The 22,122-nt window shown below is 39.4% G+C and overlaps 1 protein-coding gene across 1 annotated transcript in view; it reads left to right on the top strand.

Annotated features, from left to right (window-relative positions):
• The window catches only part of neo1a (neogenin 1a), a 222,519-nt gene extending 200,522 nt beyond the window's left edge, over positions 1-21,997 (top strand). Inside the window, exons 18-29 of the mRNA XM_047363495.1 lie at positions 3,647-3,785; positions 5,650-5,757; positions 6,520-6,714; positions 8,201-8,233; positions 8,427-8,495; positions 9,803-9,935; positions 10,085-10,329; positions 10,822-10,914; positions 11,222-11,392; positions 15,604-15,891; positions 19,067-19,203; positions 19,808-21,997. Coding sequence (XP_047219451.1) covers positions 3,647-3,785; positions 5,650-5,757; positions 6,520-6,714; positions 8,201-8,233; positions 8,427-8,495; positions 9,803-9,935; positions 10,085-10,329; positions 10,822-10,914; positions 11,222-11,392; positions 15,604-15,891; positions 19,067-19,203; positions 19,808-19,894 — 1,698 coding nt within the window. The 3' untranslated portion in view covers positions 19,895-21,997. The remainder of the gene's footprint in view (positions 1-3,646; positions 3,786-5,649; positions 5,758-6,519; positions 6,715-8,200; positions 8,234-8,426; positions 8,496-9,802; positions 9,936-10,084; positions 10,330-10,821; positions 10,915-11,221; positions 11,393-15,603; positions 15,892-19,066; positions 19,204-19,807) is intronic.
• Positions 21,998-22,122: the final 125 nt, after the last annotated feature.

Raw genomic sequence — 22,122 nt, 5'->3', positions numbered from 1 at the left:
TCAGTGAAACATCAGTAATAATTAACACACTCTGAATTCTATGTTTCACTTTTATTTGTTGTGGATGCATCATATGATTTGATGTACAGTGAGCAGGATGTCACATGGTGACATATATAATAAGGTAGTCTAGCAGCAGCTCTGGAGCTCAGGGGCAGCATAATGCTGGCTTTTGTAACAAAGAAAAGCATCTGTTGCCATTCTACCATTGAGGCAATAAGGCAAGAGACAGATGATTTACTCACTTCTGTTTTTATGTGCAACATGTAAAACTCAAAACTAGTAATGTTGTGCATTTTTTTTTTTAGTTGTTTATTAAGATAGGAGTTCACGGATAAACTATTTCTGTAGTGTTTTTTCACCAGAAGCTATAAACACTAACTAATATCTTTTGCTGTAAGTGTAATTTGTGATTTTGGTTATTCTCCACATTCATTGGCCCCCCTAATAAAAAGGCATAAAAACGCTCTATCCAATCTACAGTTTGAATACGTTTTTTGTGTACGCGAGAAAAACACATTACAAAATACTTTAAGTTGGTCAAAGTGTCTTGGAAGGTTTTATTAGAAATCCATGACTTCATCTTTCCTGGCGTGTAATTATGATCGGACAGAGGTCCATGTTTTTAGCCACTCTTCAAAATGGGAAAGACTAAAGAACATGCCATTCATTTAAGGCGGATGTTTGTTGAGCTTCTTAAGTCAGCATTGGCTACAGGAAATATCCACAGTCAGAGCAATAAATAAAAAGTTAAACACAGCTGGAGCTGTGACTCGGGTCCTGTGAGGGACCGTGGACAGTGAGCAGGATGGAATGGCAGTAAAAAACATCACTGTAAGAGCTATGGTATTTTTTTCTTAGTGTGAGAATATGCTACTGCAAGAAAGATTCATTTATTTCAATGTATATTTCATGTCTTGTCAAGGCAATTTACAAGACAAAGACAGGTCCAATTCAAATCCAGCTATGTAGAATTCAGTCCTAATTAAGTTCACGTCAGTCCAGTTCATTCCTGCCCAACCCAATGTATGAGTCAGTTTCAGATCCAATTACATACAGTACAAAGTAGTCCAAATTATAACAAAATGCAGTCGTATTTAGTTTATTATTTAATGTCAATTGGTAGAGAGGTATCCCAGCTGAATGCATCCAGTCATTGACTTTGCAAAAGTCAGTCATCCTGATCAAGACTGGGACGATGGGAAAAGAAACAGGAAAAGTCCTCCAGGAAGACCAAACCGGTGAGAAGTTGGTAGCTAAAAATGATTTATAAAAAAATTGTATTAAGAATTGTTGTTGAGGCTTTTTGTGTTTTAATTATGCTTGTTTAGTTTACAGTAGGCCCGTGATTATTTCATTCAACAAGCACATCGCCACTGTTACTTTGTGGAACGAAAGCTGTAATGTTCAGAAAACTGCGGTAAAAGCCGGAGTGTGTCTGCGTGTCATAGGGACAGTGTGTGTGTGGGAGGGACAACATGGTGATGCAAAAGGCACGCTGGGAAATTTGCAGTGGTTTGAAGATATTAAATAGCAGTAGAGGCCACCCACCTGTCCAGAGCTTTTACTCTTTTCGTGTCAGTTTTGAATCATATGTATCTTGACTATTGTGGCCAGAAGCAGTGTGCAGATTAGGAATCTTCAGCACGCTCCTTCTGAAGGAAAATTGACAATTCTAATGAGGATTTGTAATCTCTGCGGGATTTTGAAATGGGTAGAATTATTCTTGCAATTTGAAAATCAGTTTGAAGATTGTTTTCTGGACAGAAACAGCAGGACCATGAATATTTATCCGAAGGTTTGAATTTTTTAGATGTTTTAGTTTGTGCAACAGCTGGCGATGTATGTAAATAGGCTTTTAAAATTTGTTTTTAATTCAAATTCAAATGGCAAATTCCTCATCCTAACCTGATCAGCATGTGCATATTTGCGTGCATGCTCCTGGTTTCATGCATGTGTGTGAACCAGTGACCGAGCAGAGCTCCGATAAAGGGCTGCGTTGACTCATAAATTATTCACCAAGGACAAGACAAACAGAAGCGGAAAAAGAGGCTGTAGATCTGACAATGCATTCCCCATACAGCCAGCTCATGGGACGCGTTCACACGAATGAATGCAAGCTAGGAACTATCAAACAGGCTGTGCGCATGCAGCACTGAGTCAACTGACGGGCTTTAAACGCATTCCTCCGTCTGACCTTACTGTGAAAAGATTTATCATTTACTTATTTTTTATTCAGAGTAAAACTGAGAAAAATGCTATTTAAATGTGCCTTAAAGTAAATCAAAAACTCAAATTCAGCTCAGTCTTTTGTTATAAGAGGAAGCTCTAAGTGGTCTGAGTCACACAGCTTGACATTAATTAAAGAGCAGCTCAGCCTTAATATGTTTGTATCCTGTTAATGAAATGAAATATATCAGGACGGCGCTGTACTCTGGAAACATCATCCTGTACATCCTTGTATTTTTCTGGTGTTCTACAGACACAAACAACAGAAGCGTTGTCACTTTAAAGCCTCTCTTAGATGGAGTCTAACCAGACAAGCTTGTGCGTTATTGAGGAAATGACTGCTCTTAAACTGGCTGCGTGCAGCTAAAGAGTGGGGCTGTTTTACCCTACTGCCCTCTGATTGGCAGCCCCCCCGGCGGAGAACCGCCGTGGCAACCAGCTTCTCTGGTAAACCTGATTCTCCCACTTATATTTAAATTTTTATGACAACATTACTCAGTGAAATGGTTGCACAAGTCACCATTTAAACATCCCCACAAGGTGTTTTTATGGTGACTTTTCTTTGTGGTTATAGAATCTATTTATGTCTAGACTTCTTATGCAGGTTTGAAAATCTTTGGAGAGCGTGTTTCTGTTAAAGAGCACTTCAGAATGCAGAAAACCTTTTTTCCTCGCCTGACCTCTCTGACATACAGATTAATAGATGCACTAAACAAAACAATAACCTGTCAGAAAACATCCAAGGTTTGGCAATGTCATAAACAGCATCCTGCAAAACAACTTTGCTGATGTTCATCACTATTAAAACATATTTTTTTATTTCACAGATACAAAGCATTGCAGGTTTGATGCATTAGGATTTACCCAATGAAGTCACATTAAAAGGTCCTGGTTTGATTAACATGTCAGTGCATTTCCTGTGGTTAAACCTTTACAACTCATTTTTAGTAGCTGTGTAATTGAACGCATACATCAATTCAGGAGGTAGACTTATAACTTTTTCTTTGATTTGTTAAGACTATCTAGCTGCTTTTGTTGGGCACCACCAGGTGTTGTAAAGTACATTTAATTTGACCCTACTGGCTATGCTTACATTCAGTCTACTCATACACTTGTTCTTCGCTGCAGCGATAGATCACTAGAAAACTTTTTCCACTCTGCAGATAAAAAACAAGGTTTTGCAAGCTCCTGAATTTTTTATTGCTAGCCATTCTTGCATTGCTTTGGTTCGGAGTACCTTCACTACCATCACCGTCTACTCGTTTTCTTTTGTTATACTCTTTTAGTAAACTGGGATTTTTTTTTTTATTCAGAAATAATTGTTCAACATCCTTTCTGTTTTACTAACTAAATTCTTGTTTTTCTTTCTTTGTGTGTGTGTGTGTGTGTGTGTACCTTTGCTTGTTTACCTCTCCAGATGGCCAACAGCACCAGCCTGAGCCACGTAGTGCAAGGTCTGAAGCCCAACACGCTGTACGAGTTCTCCGTCATGGTGACCAAGGGTCGCCGCTCCAGCACGTGGAGCATGACAGCTCAAGGAACCACCTTTGAGACCAGTAAACACAAACACTGTGCACGCACAAATACCCCTGCATAAACACTCATCATGTGTATACATGAGAATGTCATCAACGACTGCACCTGCAGAGTGACAAACCCCTGGCTGGTTAGGAATACCACTGCAGCCCAAATGGTTGGGGAAGAAAATGATGCTGTGACTGCACGATATTGTGTATATGGACAGGTAGATCTGAGTAGATCTGCTGTTGGAATTGGGCAGCTTGCAGAAAATTTGGTGATTGTAGATAATTCTTCCTCCTCAGATGTAAGTAGACATAAGCACACATCAACTCAAAATATGCAATCAGACTAACCACTAACAATGGAAACAATTAATAATAAAAGTTGTTTTTTTGTTAATATTTATTGGCATATTTTTCTTGATTTGCACACCCATGGCCAGGTTTCTCCAGTTGAGGAGCCACAAACCACACCTGATTCAGTCACTGCTTTTAGATGGCAAAATAAAAGAAGCTTTCCTGGTTTTATTGATCCTTTCCTGACCACAACCTTTAAACTAGGGCGACCCTTGTACCGTACTCCTTTTGCTTTCTAGCTAGCTCATTCAAATTATATTAGTTTCTTCAGAATTAACTAATCTAAATTGCTTTGTTATAGATGTGATGTCATGTCCCGTACATGTCAAGATGCTGTTATGCTGACAGAGAGCCTCACTGGGTGGCAGAACACTGACCAAATGAGCGGTTAAAAAACAGTCAGTGTATTTAATTCTGTAAATGCTTTTATATATACTTTTGCAAACAAAAAATAATAATAAAGACAAAGAGCTGCAGTCTGGCTAGATCATGGTATATATTTTGGTTTTAACTTGTATGTAAATACTATGATGCTGTAAAACAGTGATATATTTACTACTTGAGAATCTCACACCAGCCCTCACCTTGTATGTACTCTTCTGTCGTTCAGGCTCTTTGGGGGGGGTAGAAAATAAAATTTTTCAGTATTTTGCAAAACTTTAGATGTAATTACAATCTATAACTCAATGAACTGTCATCAGTCAGTCATTTTCTGCCACTTCTTCCATAGTGGGTCGTGGGGGAGCTGGTGCCTATCTCCAACAGTCTATGGGTGAGAGGCGGGGTACACCCTGGACAAGTCGCCAGTCCATCACAGGGCAACACACAAACAACCACACACACACTCATTCATACACCTAAGGGCAATTTAGAGTGACCAATTAACCTAACAGGCATGTCTTTGGACTGTGGGAGGAAGCCGGAGTACCCAGTGAGAACCCACGCATGCACGGGGAGAACATGCAAACTCCATGCAGAAAGACCCCCGGCCAGGAATCGAACCCAGGACCTTCTTGCTGCAAGGCAACAGTGCTACCAACTGCGCCACCGTGCAGCTCCTATAAACTGTCATTCAAATGATAAAGACGATGAAAGGCATATGTCATCCTCTGAATCTAACAACTAACATTGGGAGCCATTTTAAATGTTTTGCCTCTCGGGTAACAAAGTCCACGGCCTCTATTTGGCTTTATTGCTATTTTTAAATAAACAATCCTATTGGATTTCCATACCATAATGTAACTAAATAAATTCCTCTGTGTTTACTGTAATGAGTGGACTGACATTTTTTTAACATCTTAGCAACCCTAAATAGAACAAAAGCATGGTACATAAAATGACAGATGGATAATGTCTTACAAGAACTGAAACTTTTCTCTAAGAGGGAGTGTTCTGATTACATCTCAGGCTGGGGTTTGTCACATAAGTGAGCAAACTCATGGGATCTATGTGGCCAAACAAGCTCAGTCATAGTGACACACTTTATATTGGATCTATTCATTAAAAAATAAAACATATTTCATTTCTTCTCTTTGTGTCTCAGTCCCCAGCTCCGCCCCAAAAGATGTGACAGTGGTGAGCAAAGAGAACAAACCTCGCACCATAATTGTCAACTGGCAGCCTCCCTCTGAAGCCAATGGAAAAATTACAGGTGAGCATCAAACTTCCTCTCTGGTGGTGTCTTAAACTCAGCCTTTCAAGACATCCCTCTGGTCCCAGCCAAGCAGACCTAATGAACTTTTTTAAAACTTTTTGTAGATTGTTGGTTTATTCTGAACATCCATCTCAGACTTTTGCTTGTTTTATAAAAGTATATCTGAAATAGAGGTTTTGTTTTGAAACTGGTGCCAGTTTTCCACAGCGGATTATTTCAGGACAAAGGAAGAAAGGAACTTCAAGCTTCCTTTGAATATCTTCTTTGTTTGCATATTAAAAATCCATGTTAATCTGCCTCAATGTGTAATGTACAACTTCTTGGTTTTACAAACTTAGTAGTTAGGGCTTCTTTGGGGTTGCTTTTCTTACAGTGAAGAATTCAAATCTATTACATCCAATCACACGAGACTTTATTTATATTTAAATATTTATATTTATTTAATATAATTTATAAACTATCAATGCACAAAGCTATATATTAAAAACACAAATCAAATATCTGCAAAGATATGAAATGCCTCTAAAGAAAGTATTTGTGGCTCAAAGTAAAAAAAAAAAAAAAAAGAAATGTAATTTTGACCATATATAAGTAGATCTCATAACTCCACAATTTAATTTGGAAACTATTATTTAATCCTACATGCTAATAAATCCTTTCTATAAACCTATTAAAATTAATATAAACATATAAACATGAGCCCTCTGTTTAAAGATGGTGTCTCTCTTAAGGTTTTGTCTCACTCCTCCTGTCTTTTAGGTTACATTATCTACTACAGCACCGACGTAAATGCTGTGGTCCACGACTGGGTCATTGAACCGGTGGTGGGTAACCGCCTCACCCACCAGATCCAGGAGCTGACCCTGGACACCACCTATTACTTCAAGATCCAGGCCAGAAACTCGAAGGGAATGGGGCCCATGTCAGAAGCCGTTCAGTTCAGAACTCCCAAGAGTAAGTTTAAAACATCTGCTGGAGAACATTCTCATGGAAAATGGTAAAAATGTCTTTTTTATGGTAAAATTGTGATTTTGTTTCTGTTGCAATATTAGGAAAACATGAGATAATATTGGGGAATGTTGAGATTATAATATGACTTGCAATAAATAAGCAAATAATTGTTCTAATGTCTTTCTGGTTCGGGTTTATAGCAGACATTGGCCCCAGATAATGAGAAGTCTATTCAGCCTCTATACCTCTTTACCTTGCAAAACATGAAGCAACAATTATCAAAAAAATATACTGCTGGCCTAGAGGGTCTGAATGCAGGGGACTTAAATAGTTAACATTTATGCAGTTCTTCATGATATGCGTATTAGTACAGTGACATTGCAATAACAATACATTTGCGATAGATTGTGCAGCTTTGGTGTACAGTTCTCCTAGCCTTTGAACCTTTTTACATTTTGTTTGGTTTCAAAAACAAACTTTTATGTATTTTATTGGAATTTCATGTGAAAGACCAACACAAAATAGGACAAGCTGTGACTGGAAGAGTAGAAGGAAACTGATGCATGTTTTTTTCAAAATCTTTACCTAGTTACTTAGGGTTGAAACTGTTTGCTAATTAGGCGACGTTGTGAAGGAAGTGGGTTGCATTTGATTTTATTCAGGGGTATTAAAGTAAAGGGGTTGGAAGATTTTTCTTCCATAAATATGCGTTACTTTTTCTTAGTCTCTCATATAAAATACATTGATGGTTGTGGTTGTATTGTGACAAAATGTCAAAAACGTCAAGTATAAATGCTTTTGCAAGGTTTGTAGGTTGATGGTTGAAAGGAAAAAATACTACAAATCAACTGAAGCATCTTGGGAACTTTGCCTTCATTGCTGCAACAGTTTTAGCCTTTAGTTTCAGCTTGCCTATTAACTGGTAATCTCACCATCTCCCTTTTGGAGACAACATGAGTTAAACTCCTATACTGACCTGAGTATATTCTTCACTTGTATTTGTTATGGAAAACATCCCTAAGTCTTGTTTATTGCTTTTAGATGGGTCGTTCTATTGGAAATCTGCTCTGCAGCGTAGAATTTATTAAAGCATTTAGGATGAATTGGGTTGTGGAGCCACATGCAGCTCATTTCGTTTTTAATTTCAGTTATTTAACAGGGCTGTTTTATTTTGTTGCCATTGGGTTTTTTTGTAAAGCTTTTTAGTATTGGAAATCAATCTGTGCTTTATTGTGGGAAGTTTTAATCATTTCTGTATCGACGCTTTGCTCCTTTTATCAGTTCGGCTCTGTCTGCCGCACAGTCTGTTCAGCAACTGTTTAGTTTTCTCACAAGTTTTTCATTTCTCTAGTCTTGCCCCTCTTCCTCCCCACAGTCCCCCATCTGTCCCTCCTTTTTATTTTGCTGTCCCTTGCCGCTCTTCTCAGCTAACCGTTTTTGTTTTGCTTTTTATTGTCTCTTCCTCTCTGCTCTCCTTTGGCCTGTTAAGCTGAGTCCTCTGACAAAATGGCTAATGACCAAGGTAAACTCCCTCTTCTCACTTTATCACTGCCAGCTGCACCTCACGTGCTTCTCTTTCTTAGGAGCTCCATCTTCTGGGCTGATGACAAGTTGCACTGCATGACTGCCAAAATGTGTGCTTGTAGAGTTTGTAGACCTTTGAATTTTCCCCAGGAGGCCTCGAGAATCTTATTTGTTTTCTCTGTTTGAATCAGCTTCAAATCTCCTACCAAAGGCAGGACCTCCAGTCAACTCTTATCCAGAAGATGCTCGAAATACAGTTGGTAAGTCCTTAAACCCACATGCTAACTAGTCTGTCTGGCTTTAAAGGCCAATTGGATAGTTAACATCAATTTTAACACCCCTGTTATGTTTAACATTTAGAACAGAGGTTAGAAGTAGATGTAAAATGGGTATTTTAGAGCAAAATAAATGAGTTCACAGCAACATATGCAAAGTATATAAACACTGTGCCAAGGGTCCAAGCTTGTGTACAGAAAAATTTGACTTGGATAATTTTTTTTTTTTTTTTTTTTAGCTTTAAGCTTTTCTATAATTCTCACATTTTAATGATCTTCTTTCCATCCTTATAAAGTCATGAGCCAAAGAAAGTACACCCTTTCTGCTTCCATAGGATATTACAAAGAAAGCAGCCAGGCGCAACAAATGAATGGACTTGATTGGCTGACCATTGGCAAGTGTGAATACCTCTAAAAAGGCAGAAGTTCTTTGCAAACTGCTGGTCTGGAACATACACATGTGTGTTTTAACACAATGCCAAGCTGGAAAGACCTCAGCAATGATCTTAGAGAAGCAATAGTTGCTGCCCAGCAATCTGGGATGGGTCATAAGGCCATAAAAGTCCGAACAGATGCCATTTTACCCAGGAATGAACATCCAAGAATATTCATCTCAAGATCTACCATTAAATGCTCGGAAACTGCAGAATACCTAAGAGTCTCAGTTAGCATGGTAGATGTTAAAGGTCATGGCAGCATGAATTAGGTTGCAAAGATGCATTTATTGAATCACAAGAGTCCTGAATCAATGTCCTGTGGGCAGATGAGACTAAAATGTATATGTATGGTCATTGTACGGTGCTATGTTTGGAGAAAGCCAAACACAACGTCTTAACACAACCACCTCATGCCAGAAGCACGGTGATGGAGGGGGATGGTTTGGGTTTGTTTTGCAGCCTCAGGGTCAGCAATGTACTCTAGGATCAATGATGAGGTCATCTGTACAACAACTGACCCAACATTGAATTTGGGTTGTCAACAGGACAATGATCCCAACAAAGGCACAAATCATGGTGCTGCAATGGCCCAGTTAAAGGCCAGATCTCAATCTGATTGAAATGTGGTGGTGGGACACCAGTAGAGCTGTAAAGAAACCAAAATTCATTCACAGCAATTTGGGAGACAGATGAAGCCAAAAACAACAACGTTAAGTTAGTGCTGGTAAAGGCTGCTCTAGAAACAGTTTAACTTAGGTTTTCTCTTAACAGTCATTGAAACGTTTGTTTTCCCCTGACTGTTGATGTGCTCGTGACTTAATAAATCTAGTCTAAATCATTTTGTCTCTTCTCGAGGTAAAACAGGTGTTGGAGCTGAAAATCCCATCCTTATCATTGTCATCATAATCGCAGTAGGAGTCTTCACTATCATATTGGTTGTAGTAGGAGCCTTACTGTGCACACGGCGCAGCACATCCCACCAGAAAAAGTAAGATCTTCACTAACTTATTCCCTTCCATCATTTTTTATGGTCGTTGCTGCATGCTTCTCTCCTCCAGTTCTCTTCTTTGTTCTCTCCAGCCACTCCATGTACAAACAAGTTATTCATTTTACCGTGGGTGCTGTTTTCTCCTGCAGAAAGCGGGCTGCCTCAAAGTCCTCAAACGGCTCCCACAAGTACAAGGGAAACTCCAAAGACCTGAAGCCACCTGATCTCTGGATTCACCACGAGAGGCTGGAGCTGAAGCCCATGGACAAGTCGCCAGATCCCAACCCCGTGATGACCGAGACGCCCATCCCTCGCACCTCGCAGGACATCACGCCCGCCGACAGCGGCCTAGAGAGCAACCCCCACCTGCAGCAGAGGCGCAACTCTTACCGAGGTCAGTTTTTTCCAAATGCAAAGGCTTAAAAGGTAATGTTTTGGAAAAGGGATCAAAGTGAAATGTCACCCTAACTGCCTGAGTGCGCATTCATAATAACATTGAGCATATGTCTGAGTCTGCCTGGCAGACAGGAAGTGGCATTTCGAGAGGTTGACCAAGAAGTGAGTTTTATTACTTGAACAGGAAATTCAACAAAACCTGCAGGTTTGCTTTCAGAAACATGAAGAATTTGAGTCAAGGATGTGTCTTTGTCTGTGATTGCCATGCAAAACATTTCATGCTTTATCATACGTGGCTCACGACGCTCATTACATATCATAACGCTGCAAGCCCTCATGATTGCCACAATTTATTTCCAGTACAAGTGACATTTGGAAATATCACACGGTGATACACAACTGATTAAAATAATGAGGGGCCATTAACAAGAAACAGAGAGCATTAGAATAGCAACTGATCTGATTGGCTGATTTTCACCATACCTTTTAGGCCACGAATCAGACGACAGCATGTCCACACTAGCAGGCCGCCGAGGGATGAGGCCTAAAATGATGATGCCTTTTGACGCACAGCCACCCCAGCGTAAGTGTGTGTGTGAACATGTGAGAACAGGCAGTAGTTATTATGGAAAACTCTCCAGAAATCAAAAGCACAAATACTCCATTTCATGCTTCTCATAAAATGTTTAAATGATTTGTTGTGTGAATTATTTTACTGCTGAGATCAGTTCCTGACTGACAAACAAAGATCAGGAGAGCATTTATCACAGGAAACTGCATGTGTGTAACCTCATCCTTCATTATAATTGGACCTGGTTAAACATCTCATCCTGTTTGTGTGTGTGTGTGTGTGTGTGTGTTTGTGTATCCATGTCCATTTCCATTCACAGCTGTGATTAGTGCTCACCCCATCCATTCCCTCGATAACCATCATCACTTTTATCACATGGGCAGCCTGGTATCACCGACATGCAGCTACCTCTACCATCAAGGCAGCGGGCACCCTCACCCGCACGCCTGCGCCACCTCCATCTCCCATCTAGAAAGGGTGGACTCTTCAGGTGAGACACTGCCCTCTGCTGGATAGCAGGAGAAATGCACATGAGGGCAAAGCATGATTTAGCTGGCCACATTCACTTACTGATTTGTTTTTTGATTTTTCAAACATGGGAAGCTGCTGCCATCTTGTTACATTTATAATTCATTTCTACTGTCATGTAGATTTTCTCTTGATGTTTGAGCTTTCAATTATATTTGTTCTGTTTTTCATCAATTTTTAAAATATTAATGTGGTTAAAGTTTTTGTTGAATTACTTTTGGGCCTCTACTGCTTCAGTACTGAACAGTTTAGACCTCTACAGTTGTTCAGATTAGAAAATAAGGGTTTTTCTAAATGTAAACATATTTTATTGCACTTCTTTTCAGCTTTTCATAGACACTGTGGCTTTTGGCTCAGGTAGAAACAATCTATGCTCTACTTATTTTGCTTTCTTCCCTACCTCTAGAATTGATACTTTGCCCACAGAGGGCACAAGTAGGGTAAAAATTTCGCAGCTTACAAACCGTGTTTTAAAGGATATTGAATTAGTGTTTAACTGCTTTAAGTACAGCAGTTTTCAACCCATCTGAGGTGGTCCTAATGCCAGTAATAGCCCATTTTGTGATTTCACAAATAGAGTAAAACTGTGTTTAAATAAGCCTCATTGTAGAATAGTTTAGTTCAAGTTTGATCAGTGTTGGTATTTTAAATTTTGAGCAACAGGTAATCAAACGTTGTCCAAACGCCTTAAAAACAGGGAAACTGTCCTTTACTAAATTGACATAGTTCTTTTTTGATTTTACAAATAGATTAAACAAATCAAAATAAGATATGTTTTAAATAGGGTTTAATGATACACCTAGCTTACCAGACAAAACAATTCATGTTGTTGGGTTTATTAGAATGAGACTAGATTTTAATAATATTTTTAGAAAAAAAATGTATTCTATTTTGTCTGATTTTACAAATAACGTACAGATTTCACAAATCAAAAAAACTGCTTTAAAGAAAAAATCTTTTAGATTTTAAACCAAATATGATCAACTGAACTCAAGACTCATTTAAAAACTGTGAAATAGTCCTTTGGTTTATCGCTGACAGGAAGCTCTGAAGCAGATGCCAACTTTAGCATTGTTTCCCTACCAAAATGCTGCCAGACAAACAATTAAAAATAAGTCGACGCTTATTCAAGCTGAGTGTTGCACAGCAAGCAGCCTTTTTTATTTCACTCTGTCATTGCAGCAGAGCAACTCAAGAACTACTTAATTTTTCCTCCAAAATAAGAGTGTAAAACATACATACAGTGGAGAGAAGAAGTATTTGATGCTCTGCCGGTTTGCAGGTTTTCCCTCCTGCAAAGCATGTAGAAGTCTTTAATTTTTATCATAGGTTCACTTTAACTGTGAGTGACGGAATCTACAGCAAAAATCCAGAAAATCACATTGTCTGTGTTTTTTTTTTTTTTTTATCAATTAATTCGCATTTTATTGCATGACATAAGTATTTGATAGATCAGAAAAACAAAACTTAAGATTTTGTACAGAAACCTTTGTTTGCAGTTCCAGATATCAGACGTTTCCTGTAGTTCTTGACGAGGTTTGCACACACTGCAGCAGGGATTCTGGACCACTCCTCCATACAGATCTTCTCCAGATCCTTCAGGTTTTGGGGCTGTCGCTAGGCAACACAGACTTTAAGCTCCCTCCAAAGATTTTCCATTGGGTTCAGGAGACTGGCTAGGTCACTCCAGGACCTTGGGATGCTTCTTATGATGCCACTCCTTTATTGCCCTGGCTGTGTGCTTCGGGTCATTGTCATGCTGGAAGACCCAGCCATGACCCAACTTCAATGTCCTTATTGAGGGCAGGAGGTTGTTGGCTAAGATCTCTCGATACATGGCCTCATCCATCCTCCCCTCAATACGGTGCAGTCGTCCTGTCCCCTTTGTAGAAAAGCATCCCTAAAGAATGATGTTTCCACCTCCGTGCTTCATGGTAGGGATGGTATTCTTGGAGTTGGACTCATCCTTCTTCTGCTTCCAAACATGGAGAGTAGAGTTTAGACCAAAAAGCTCTATTTTTGTCTCATCAGACCACATGACCTTCTCCCATTCCTCCTCTGGATCATCCAGATGGTCATTGGCAAACTTCAGACGGACCTGGACCTGCGTTGGCTTGAGCAGCGTAGTGTGTTACTTATGGTCTTCTTTGAGACTGTGGTCCCAGCTCTCTTCAGGTCATTTACTAGGTCCTGCCATGCAGTTCTGGGCTGTTCCCTCACCTTCCTCATGATGATTGATGCCCCACGAGGTGAGATCTTGCATGGAGCCTCAGACCGAGGAGGATTGACCGTCATCTTTAAGTTCTTCTATTTTCTTATAAATGGGCTAATAGTTGTTGCCTGATCACCCAGCTGCTTGGCTATTTTCCTGTAGCCCATCCCCTCATGTTGGGAGGGTTAGGGCTGCAAGATAAAAGAAAAACATTCAATGGAATTATTTTTAAAGATTTCCATGATTGTATTTATTTTAATCAATCCACAGTTCTCCCTTATCTCTTTCTTTTCCACCATCATGATGTCCCTTATTCTCTCCTTAAGTTTTAGCATCTTGGTCACTAATATCTATGTAGGGTGTCGTCATAAAAATGAGAAAAAGTCCCTCTAACTAGACAAATATAATAACGGCTAGCAGAGTGAGAATGCATCTTACCTGAAATATTATAGCCTTCCAAATATTGCATCCAAACAGTCCTTTGCAGTTGTGATGACAATAGCTGTTTGACATATTGCGTTGTTAACAGCAACCTGAAAACACAAAATGTGAAACCCAGGTTTTTAGGCTTTTAATGTTGTAGCTGGAGAATACTTGTTTAATTATTAATATTTAAATATTGTGATTATTTTATGGTTTGATGTCATATTGTTTTCACATATGGGAATTTTGGGCAACGGTGCCTTTTATTTCACAGTGGAAGACCGACAGGACAGGAAGTGGAGAGAGGGCTGTTTATATAAGGGTCCTGAGCTGGACTTAAACCACAAACATTTGAGATAAAATCTAGTTTGATAAATGTTTTAAAGAATAAACAAAGTGCCGGCTGGATAATGAAGATATTTTGAGAAAAGCTTATTTTTAAGAGTTAGAAATGATAACCTTTGACATTACAGACATTTGTCTAATTTTTCTTTGTATGATCATAGTGTGAACATATTTGGACAAAGTAGGGGATACTAATGCTTAAAAAAATGATTTATATGTTTTTTTGCATAATAATTGGATGTGTACTATCAATGCTACCCATCAGTCATCTCCTGATCGATACCAATTTCCAGTTTTCTGTAAGGTCTGATCTGTCAAAGCTGATTTTGACCCATTCTTTTTTTCCCCAAGGAGTGTAACATAAATCAGCTGCAGGTTCTTTCACAGAAAATGATGCAATTACAAGGTTATCCTTATTTGTGGGTTAAAGCACGTCATTAACCGTAATCCGATTTTAATTAAACTCCAAAAAAGTGTGTCAAAGTGCATGCTGTTGGTTGGTGCGTTTTTGGACCGCAAATGCTGGGAGTTCTTAGTTTTGTTGCATTCAATGAATTGGAAAAATATGTTTCAGCATTTCACTTCCATCACCAATCTAGAGATAATTTACTCATTCCAATCTCTGACCAATTAACTGATGCTTCTCTATTGATACCTGTTTTATTGTGTTCCACATAACCATTAAATTATGAGAAAAATATTTCATAATTGGATTTTGATTTGCATGTAAACGCAACAAGCTAGCCAAAAAGGTCAAAGACACAGTTCATATTAGCGTAGAATATATCTGCAGCTGTTTAGTTTTGTCACCATAATCTTCTAAATTTTAATTAGGTCCCTGGTTGTATGTAATGTGAAGTCTGCGTTAATATATTTAAATTGCAAATCTTGCCAAAAGTCAGACCCATTAATGTAAATTTGCACACAAGATAAACAAAACTGTAATTTATTCAGATTATCAAAGTTGCAACAAATGAATCAGTGGGTTTAAAATGTCTTTAGTACTTAATTATCAAATTTGATGACACCCTAGAGAACAATTTTAATTAATTTCTCCGTTAAGTTGACTCCATGTTTTGCATACTTGATGTGGAACGATCACCATCCTCATCTCGTATACAGTTATTTCACTAAACAAATATGAAGGCTGTGTGAAAACTGTACCTCTACTGCTTCCTCTGCCTCTCCTCCAGAATCTGTGAGGAACACCCCCAGTTCGGAGCCCCTCCCTCCACCTACCGCCTCCTCCCAGGTCTCCTGCCCCTCCGAGATCATGGCTGACCCTGAGGGCAGCTACCACGGCTCCACCACCACTGAGGAAGAGCCCAGCTACTCCAGCAACCTTCCCCCACACCGCCCAGCCCACCCGCATGCCCACGCCCACCCCCTGAAGAGCTTTGCTGTACCTGCAATCCCAGTCTCCGGCCATCCATCATACGAGCACCCCTCCCTGCCCAACATGCCCCTGCTTGCTCAGACTGGTGAGCCACACCCAGAGTCTTCTTTACCAGTATGAGTCATTCCATTCAGAACGGTTTATTTTGTTACATCGACCTTATTTGCAGATCATAAAATCAAGTTTGACATTTCACCAATGTAAAGTAATAAAACCTAATAGACGTTAATTAATCTTTACCATGTTTTAGCCTATAATTCAGTGTGTTTACTTGAGTTCATCTATATAGAAAAACTTCACAGAAAAGTACCATTCCAACCCATTAACATGTCCATGCAGTCGAATTCAATTATAACGACATCCAAAACAGTGAGTTTCTCTTTCAAATCCTTTCACACTCAGCCCAATTTAACCATTCTCATTCAATTTTATTACATTCTTATTCAATCCAGTTTCGGTCTAATCCAGTATAATTATGCTCATAACTTGAGCAATTACAAGAAGCCCGTTCTTATTAGCAAAAGAAGCCAACAAGCTGTAATTAACCCCTGAGACTGACCCTGAACCTTTCCACTAACCCCAATGTTAAGTGCACAGCTGTAAACCAGACATCTTAGACAGGTTTTCCTTTTTGCATAAGACAACAACAAACAACAAAATGTTGAAAACAAGGTTTTTGACATTTTTTACCAATAAAAATGTAGAAGCTACAGCAGGAGTACCGCTCAACCTGGATATGTCTTGGTTAAGGTGCTGGAAAGCAAAAATAGTCCAAAGGCAAACAGAGGATTTCCGCACACTTATTCTGTACAAGATTTCACCCTTTATTGTGAGCTTTAGGTGGAAGAGACCGAGTATGCTCTGATGAAGGTCTCTGCGACAGAAAGTTCACAATAAAAAATGAAATATTGTACAGAATAAGTGTGCGGAAAATCCTCTGATTGCCTTTGGTCTAATAAAAATGTAAAAAGTGTGGTGTGCATTTGTATTCAGCCCCATTTAATCTGATGCCTCTAGATAAAATTCTGTGCCTCATGTTTCTTCTGAAGTCAACTACTTAATAAATAAGTAGTTGACTTTGTGTATAAGTTAATTTCTGTATAAATACAACTATTCTTTAGAGGCCTCAGAGGCTTTTTAGAGTAACAAGGGAGAATAACAGTGAGAACAAACAGCATCAAGGACACCAAGGAACACAGCAGACAGGTCAGCGATAAAGTTGAGGGAAAGTTTAAAGCTAGGTTAGGTTATAAAACAATATGCCAAGCTTTGAAGATCTAACATAGCACTGTTTAATCTATTATCCAAACATGGAAAAATCATGGTATAACTGCAAACCTACCAAGACATGCCAGTTCAACTATATTGATGGGCCTGGCCAGCAAAAGATTAATCAGAGAAGCAGGTAACTTTGGAGGAGATGCATAGATTCATAGCTCAGATGGTCAGGACAAATAAAGTAAAATCAAACAATACCATGTTTCGGAACCTAAACACATCAACATGACACTGAGGGAATGGAAGCGTGGGCGATTTTCCATGAGAAACCAATTAACCTAACAGTCATGTTTTTGGACTGTGGAAGGAAGCCGGAGTACACGGAGAGAACCCAAGCATGCACGGGGAGAACATGCAAACTCCATGTAGAAAGACCTCCGGCCGGAAGTTGAACCCAGGACCTTCTTGCTGCAAGGCAACAGTGCTACCGTGCAGGCCGGGTGGCACAGAAATAAATATGTTAGAATTAAGATTTATCACCACATAAACATACAAAGGACCGAAACTGGCACCGTTGAGTACTGATACAGATTCCCACGTATCGGGCATTGGTACAGTATCAGTTCAAATGTGAAAGGTACTGATCCCTAGTCAAATATTTGTTGTGTACTCCACAAATCTGGTCTCTATGGGTGAGTGGCAATAAGAAAACTGCTATTAAAAGAAAGTTTTAAGACGTCCTTTTGGCAGATTGGGACACGCCATGCACAGTATGGTTAAATCCTGTTTCCCTTCCTTGCCCTTCACTCTTCGGTCTCAACCCTAGATTTCAAAGACATAGGGTGTTGCACTTCTGTTAATCCCTTCATGGTGCAGCGGGGTAAGTCCCGTCTTTAACGGGGGGCACCTGGGTCCGATTCAAGGTTGTGTCAGGAAGAGCATCTGACATAAAAACTCTACCAAGTCTGTGTGCAAGTTGTGCTGACTTGCTGTGGCAACCCCCGAATGTGGAAGCATCTGAACACGACTCTACCAGGGTGCTCCACTTCTTTTCTGGAGTAGAGTAAGGGGCAACGAAAGTGACCTTGAAGCCCTTGAAGAGCAGGAGTACGAGCTTCTCTGACAAATCCCCTGACAAGTGTACATATTTTCTCAGTTAACATATTTAACTGCGACTGCAGTCGCCAGTTTAATGTGCTCTGACATCTTTGATAGCACAGTTATAAAAATTAAAAATACCATACCAACAAGTATTAGGATGTGTAATTTAATTCCTTCAGCTAATGTTTGTCCTCCCAGCAAGACAAAAATAGCTAAAGTACTCACTTCAAAATATATTATTAATATTTAAGTTCACTGTAATTTCTAGTTTGATGTATTTTAAGGTATTACCATATTGTAAGTAAATAATATTTTGACATACAAATATATTTGTAGTCAGCCTAGGCATCAGTATACTACAAGTATACTGAGTCAGGTATAATTTACATTAAAACAGATTTTGTGAATAGGGTATATTTGGCTTTACATTTTTAATCTTCTTTCACATGCAGTTAAATGTGCGCTTAGGGATTAATGAATACTTGCACAATATGGAGATATCAGTTCAGTGAGAGTCGATAGGAAGATGGAAGGCTGAGAGTAAAAGGGGGATGAAAATAAATGTACACCACACTTTTTAGATTTGTATTTGTAAAAACTCAAAATCATTTTCTTCAACTTCAGTTATGCTCCTACATTGTGTTGCTTTGTCATAAAACAAATGAAAATAAATAAAAAAACAAGAAAGTTTGAGGTTGTAAAATAACAAAATGTGGAAAAGTATTAGGGGTCTGAATACTTTTACTGGCATTGTAGTGTATTGATTAATCATAGTTATGATGTGAATAAAGATAATTCAAATAGAGTGATGGACTGATGTCAGTGCATCACAGGATCTTCCTGCAGGTTGGATAAGTAATTGTATTCTAACATAACTTAAGGAATCGCTCAGGGTGGCCCAGCACTAACTCTAAGCTTTTACAAACCTCTTCCCCCTCCAGGGCCTCCAACTCACCCTCACATTGTAAAAACAGCCTGCATTGGAACACTAGGAAGGACACGCACTCCAATGATAGTCACAGTGCCCAACGCCCCCGACGTACCAGAGACGAGCAAAATGCTGGAGGATGTAGACAGCGTGAGTATACTGCCCCACGTTGGTACTTCGTAGCATTGCAATGATGGTCATGGTTAATATTTTAGTTATTATGAGTCTTGTCTAAAAACTATTCACACATCACCCTCCCAAATCCATGTGAGGTTTTTGTCTAGGCTCTGGGTTATACAGTTACTTTCAGCCGGACTTGTTGTAATCACATTTTCTGTTTCTTCTTTCTCTCTTTTTGTTTCTTCCTACTTCAATCTCATTTTAATTTCTTGCCGTTGTCGGCTGCTTTTGAAACAATTTTTTTGTTCTAACAACTGGTCATAACAAAACCCATAACTGGAATGACTTATATTTTTTGATTTTTACCTCCATGGCTCTTGTATGATTGCCTGTGGCTCCTTTTGGTTGTCCATGTTTTGCTTTTGTCTGCTTTAGTCTCATTGACCCATCCCCCAGCTCGCCTCAACCCACCCATCCACCTCCCTCCTGTTCTCTCTGATGGATCCCAGACTGACCTCCTCTCCCTCCTTTCCTCCTCTCCTTTCCTTTCTTCCTTCCCTCCTTCCAGGTGCTTGCCTCCCTTCCCCCCTGCCCCTCCCCTGCCCCTCGCAGTAACCCTGTTCCTCTCCCTCAGAGCTACGAGCCCGACGAGCTGACCGAAGAGATGGCGCATCTCGAGGGCCTAATGAAAGACCTGAACGCCATCACAACAGCGCCATGACCATGCACTCGCTCGGAGAGACACACACTCTCTCTCTCTCACTCACTCACTCACACACACACACACACACACACTAACACACACACATATATTCAGAAAAGCCACACAATTTTCACAGGCAAACTGTGGACATGTAACGGCCTCTGGGGCCCAAAAGAGACAACGAACCTCCAGACTTAAATCTAGGAACTTCTTCCCGGCTCACCTTGCTCAGTCTCAGACAGGAGATCACCATGAGGAGGAAGATAATGGAGACGCTTCATGTTTATATGAAGAACAAATCTCAGAGACAATGAACTTTTAAGCACTGGTTGCTTTCAGCCGGACGATTGTGAATCTTATCTTTTTCCTCCAGCAAAAAACCCGCCGCAGACAGTCGACTCAACGTGACGTGAAGAGGAGGAAGATCATAAACATGCTGGTTTTTGATGCTGCTGCATGTGCAGCGCTGACTACAACACAGTATTTGATCAGTGTTTTCTTTGTGCGTTTTGTATATCTATTGGGCCGTTTCAGTGAAGTGAGCATCGGATGTCAGCTCCTCCCTTTACTATATATTTTTTCTTTTTGTTTTTTTTTACAAAACTACAATATTTTATTTCTATTTTGCTTTTTACCCTCTTGTGTTATATACTGTGCCATGACCTATTATTTTCAATGTTATTTTATTTTTTACATGCATATCCTTACGAATATGTACATACATGTTGTTTTTAAACTGCCTCATTCTTTCCATATTTTCCCATTGTTTCATTATTATTATTATTATTATTATTATTATTATTACTTGTGATTTAAATTGAGTCCTGAAGCTCAGTTTTCATATCAGCAGAGGAGTGAAGCCTGATTGGGTTTCTACAGGAACTTTCTCCCCTGGCATCGTGTCGTCCACTTCGTACACTAAAATGCTCTTTGGCCTTTCTGTTTGTCGTGGGGGCTCCGTTTTAAAAGCCTTACCAACGTGTTTGTACGTCAGACCATGGAGAAGACTCGCCGTTAATTCGCCCCTTGCTTCCATGAGAGCTTGTGGATCATTCTGTGGGACTTTGAGAGCAGCTCCACGCCGGTCAGAGTTACCGCGGACTCAGGGTGCTGACCCACCTCCTACCACCTGACAGCTCTCCTAAAAAGAAGAAAGCAGTCATTCAATCATACAGCAGCAAATGAAAAGTTATCTTTTATACAACAAGTTTGGTCGTATGTGTGCGTTTCCCCCCACAAAAATGAAAAAAGACATTTCTTCAGCTGAAATACTTGGGCATTTTTTGATGTTTGTTTTTTTCTGTTCCTCTTCATCAATTGCCACACTGTGGTTCTGATACAAACATTAGAAAATGCAAAGATGTTAGCCTTTTGAAAGGGATTCCCAGATTTTTTTTTATATATATATGGTAGGTTTTGTAAGAAGAAAAATAAAAAGAAGCTTGTTCTCAACACAAATCTGCTGTAAAAAACAGAAGAAAAATAGGTCTGCCTCGGAGGCTAGTTTTTCATTACCCTCTTACCCAAAGAAATGTTGTCATTTGCAATCATAGTAATTTCCTCTACTTTTTGTGAATACCATGTTTTGCATAAATGTGCATCGTCATGAATGTCAGTATAACTGTAAGAGATTTTAACTTTGGAGACAAACGAGGAGCGCGTTTCGAAGGAAACGGGGAGAAAAAGGAGCGGACACCGTTTGGGAAACGATCTGTTGAGTTGTAAACAGTTGAACCTGTATTGCACTTTTTCACAATTTTTGGAAAGTACATTTCTTACATATCTTGTGTTTTGAATATCAGAAGCCGTTTGTGTAACGTAGTGTCCTAGGTAAGCAGCAGGCAGCTGGTCTTTTTTTTTTTTTTTTTGTTTTTTTTTTTTTTTTGCTTCAGAGATGATATGAAATGAGCGACTGAGTTGTTTGACTTGGCGGCTCGTGATGAGGAATTCGGCTGTTCTGTTTGTTCATGTACAGAGCTTTTTTGCTTTCTGTAGAAGAAGAAGAAAAATCTGTGGCTTTTTTTAAAAAAAATGTCAAAAAATTTCTGGACAAAAATGGTTTTTTTATTGGTGCTCCTATACATTGTGTATACAAGCTATTAAGAATACTAACAAAGTAAATGTTTCTGCTTGTCTTTTTCCTCCGAAGTGATTGAAAACTCAATTGGAGCTGATGTGGTAGAAAAATGTGCACAAGCACTGGGAATAACTGCAAATTTGGGAGGATTGTGAAGCAAAGCCTACAC

Source organism: Girardinichthys multiradiatus, chromosome 4 (assembly GCF_021462225.1).
Source record: "Girardinichthys multiradiatus isolate DD_20200921_A chromosome 4, DD_fGirMul_XY1, whole genome shotgun sequence".
NCBI classification, from domain to species: Eukaryota; Metazoa; Chordata; class Actinopteri; order Cyprinodontiformes; family Goodeidae; genus Girardinichthys; species Girardinichthys multiradiatus.
Note: the sequence above shows the minus strand (reverse complement) of the source record. Positions and strands in the feature narration are given on the sequence as shown.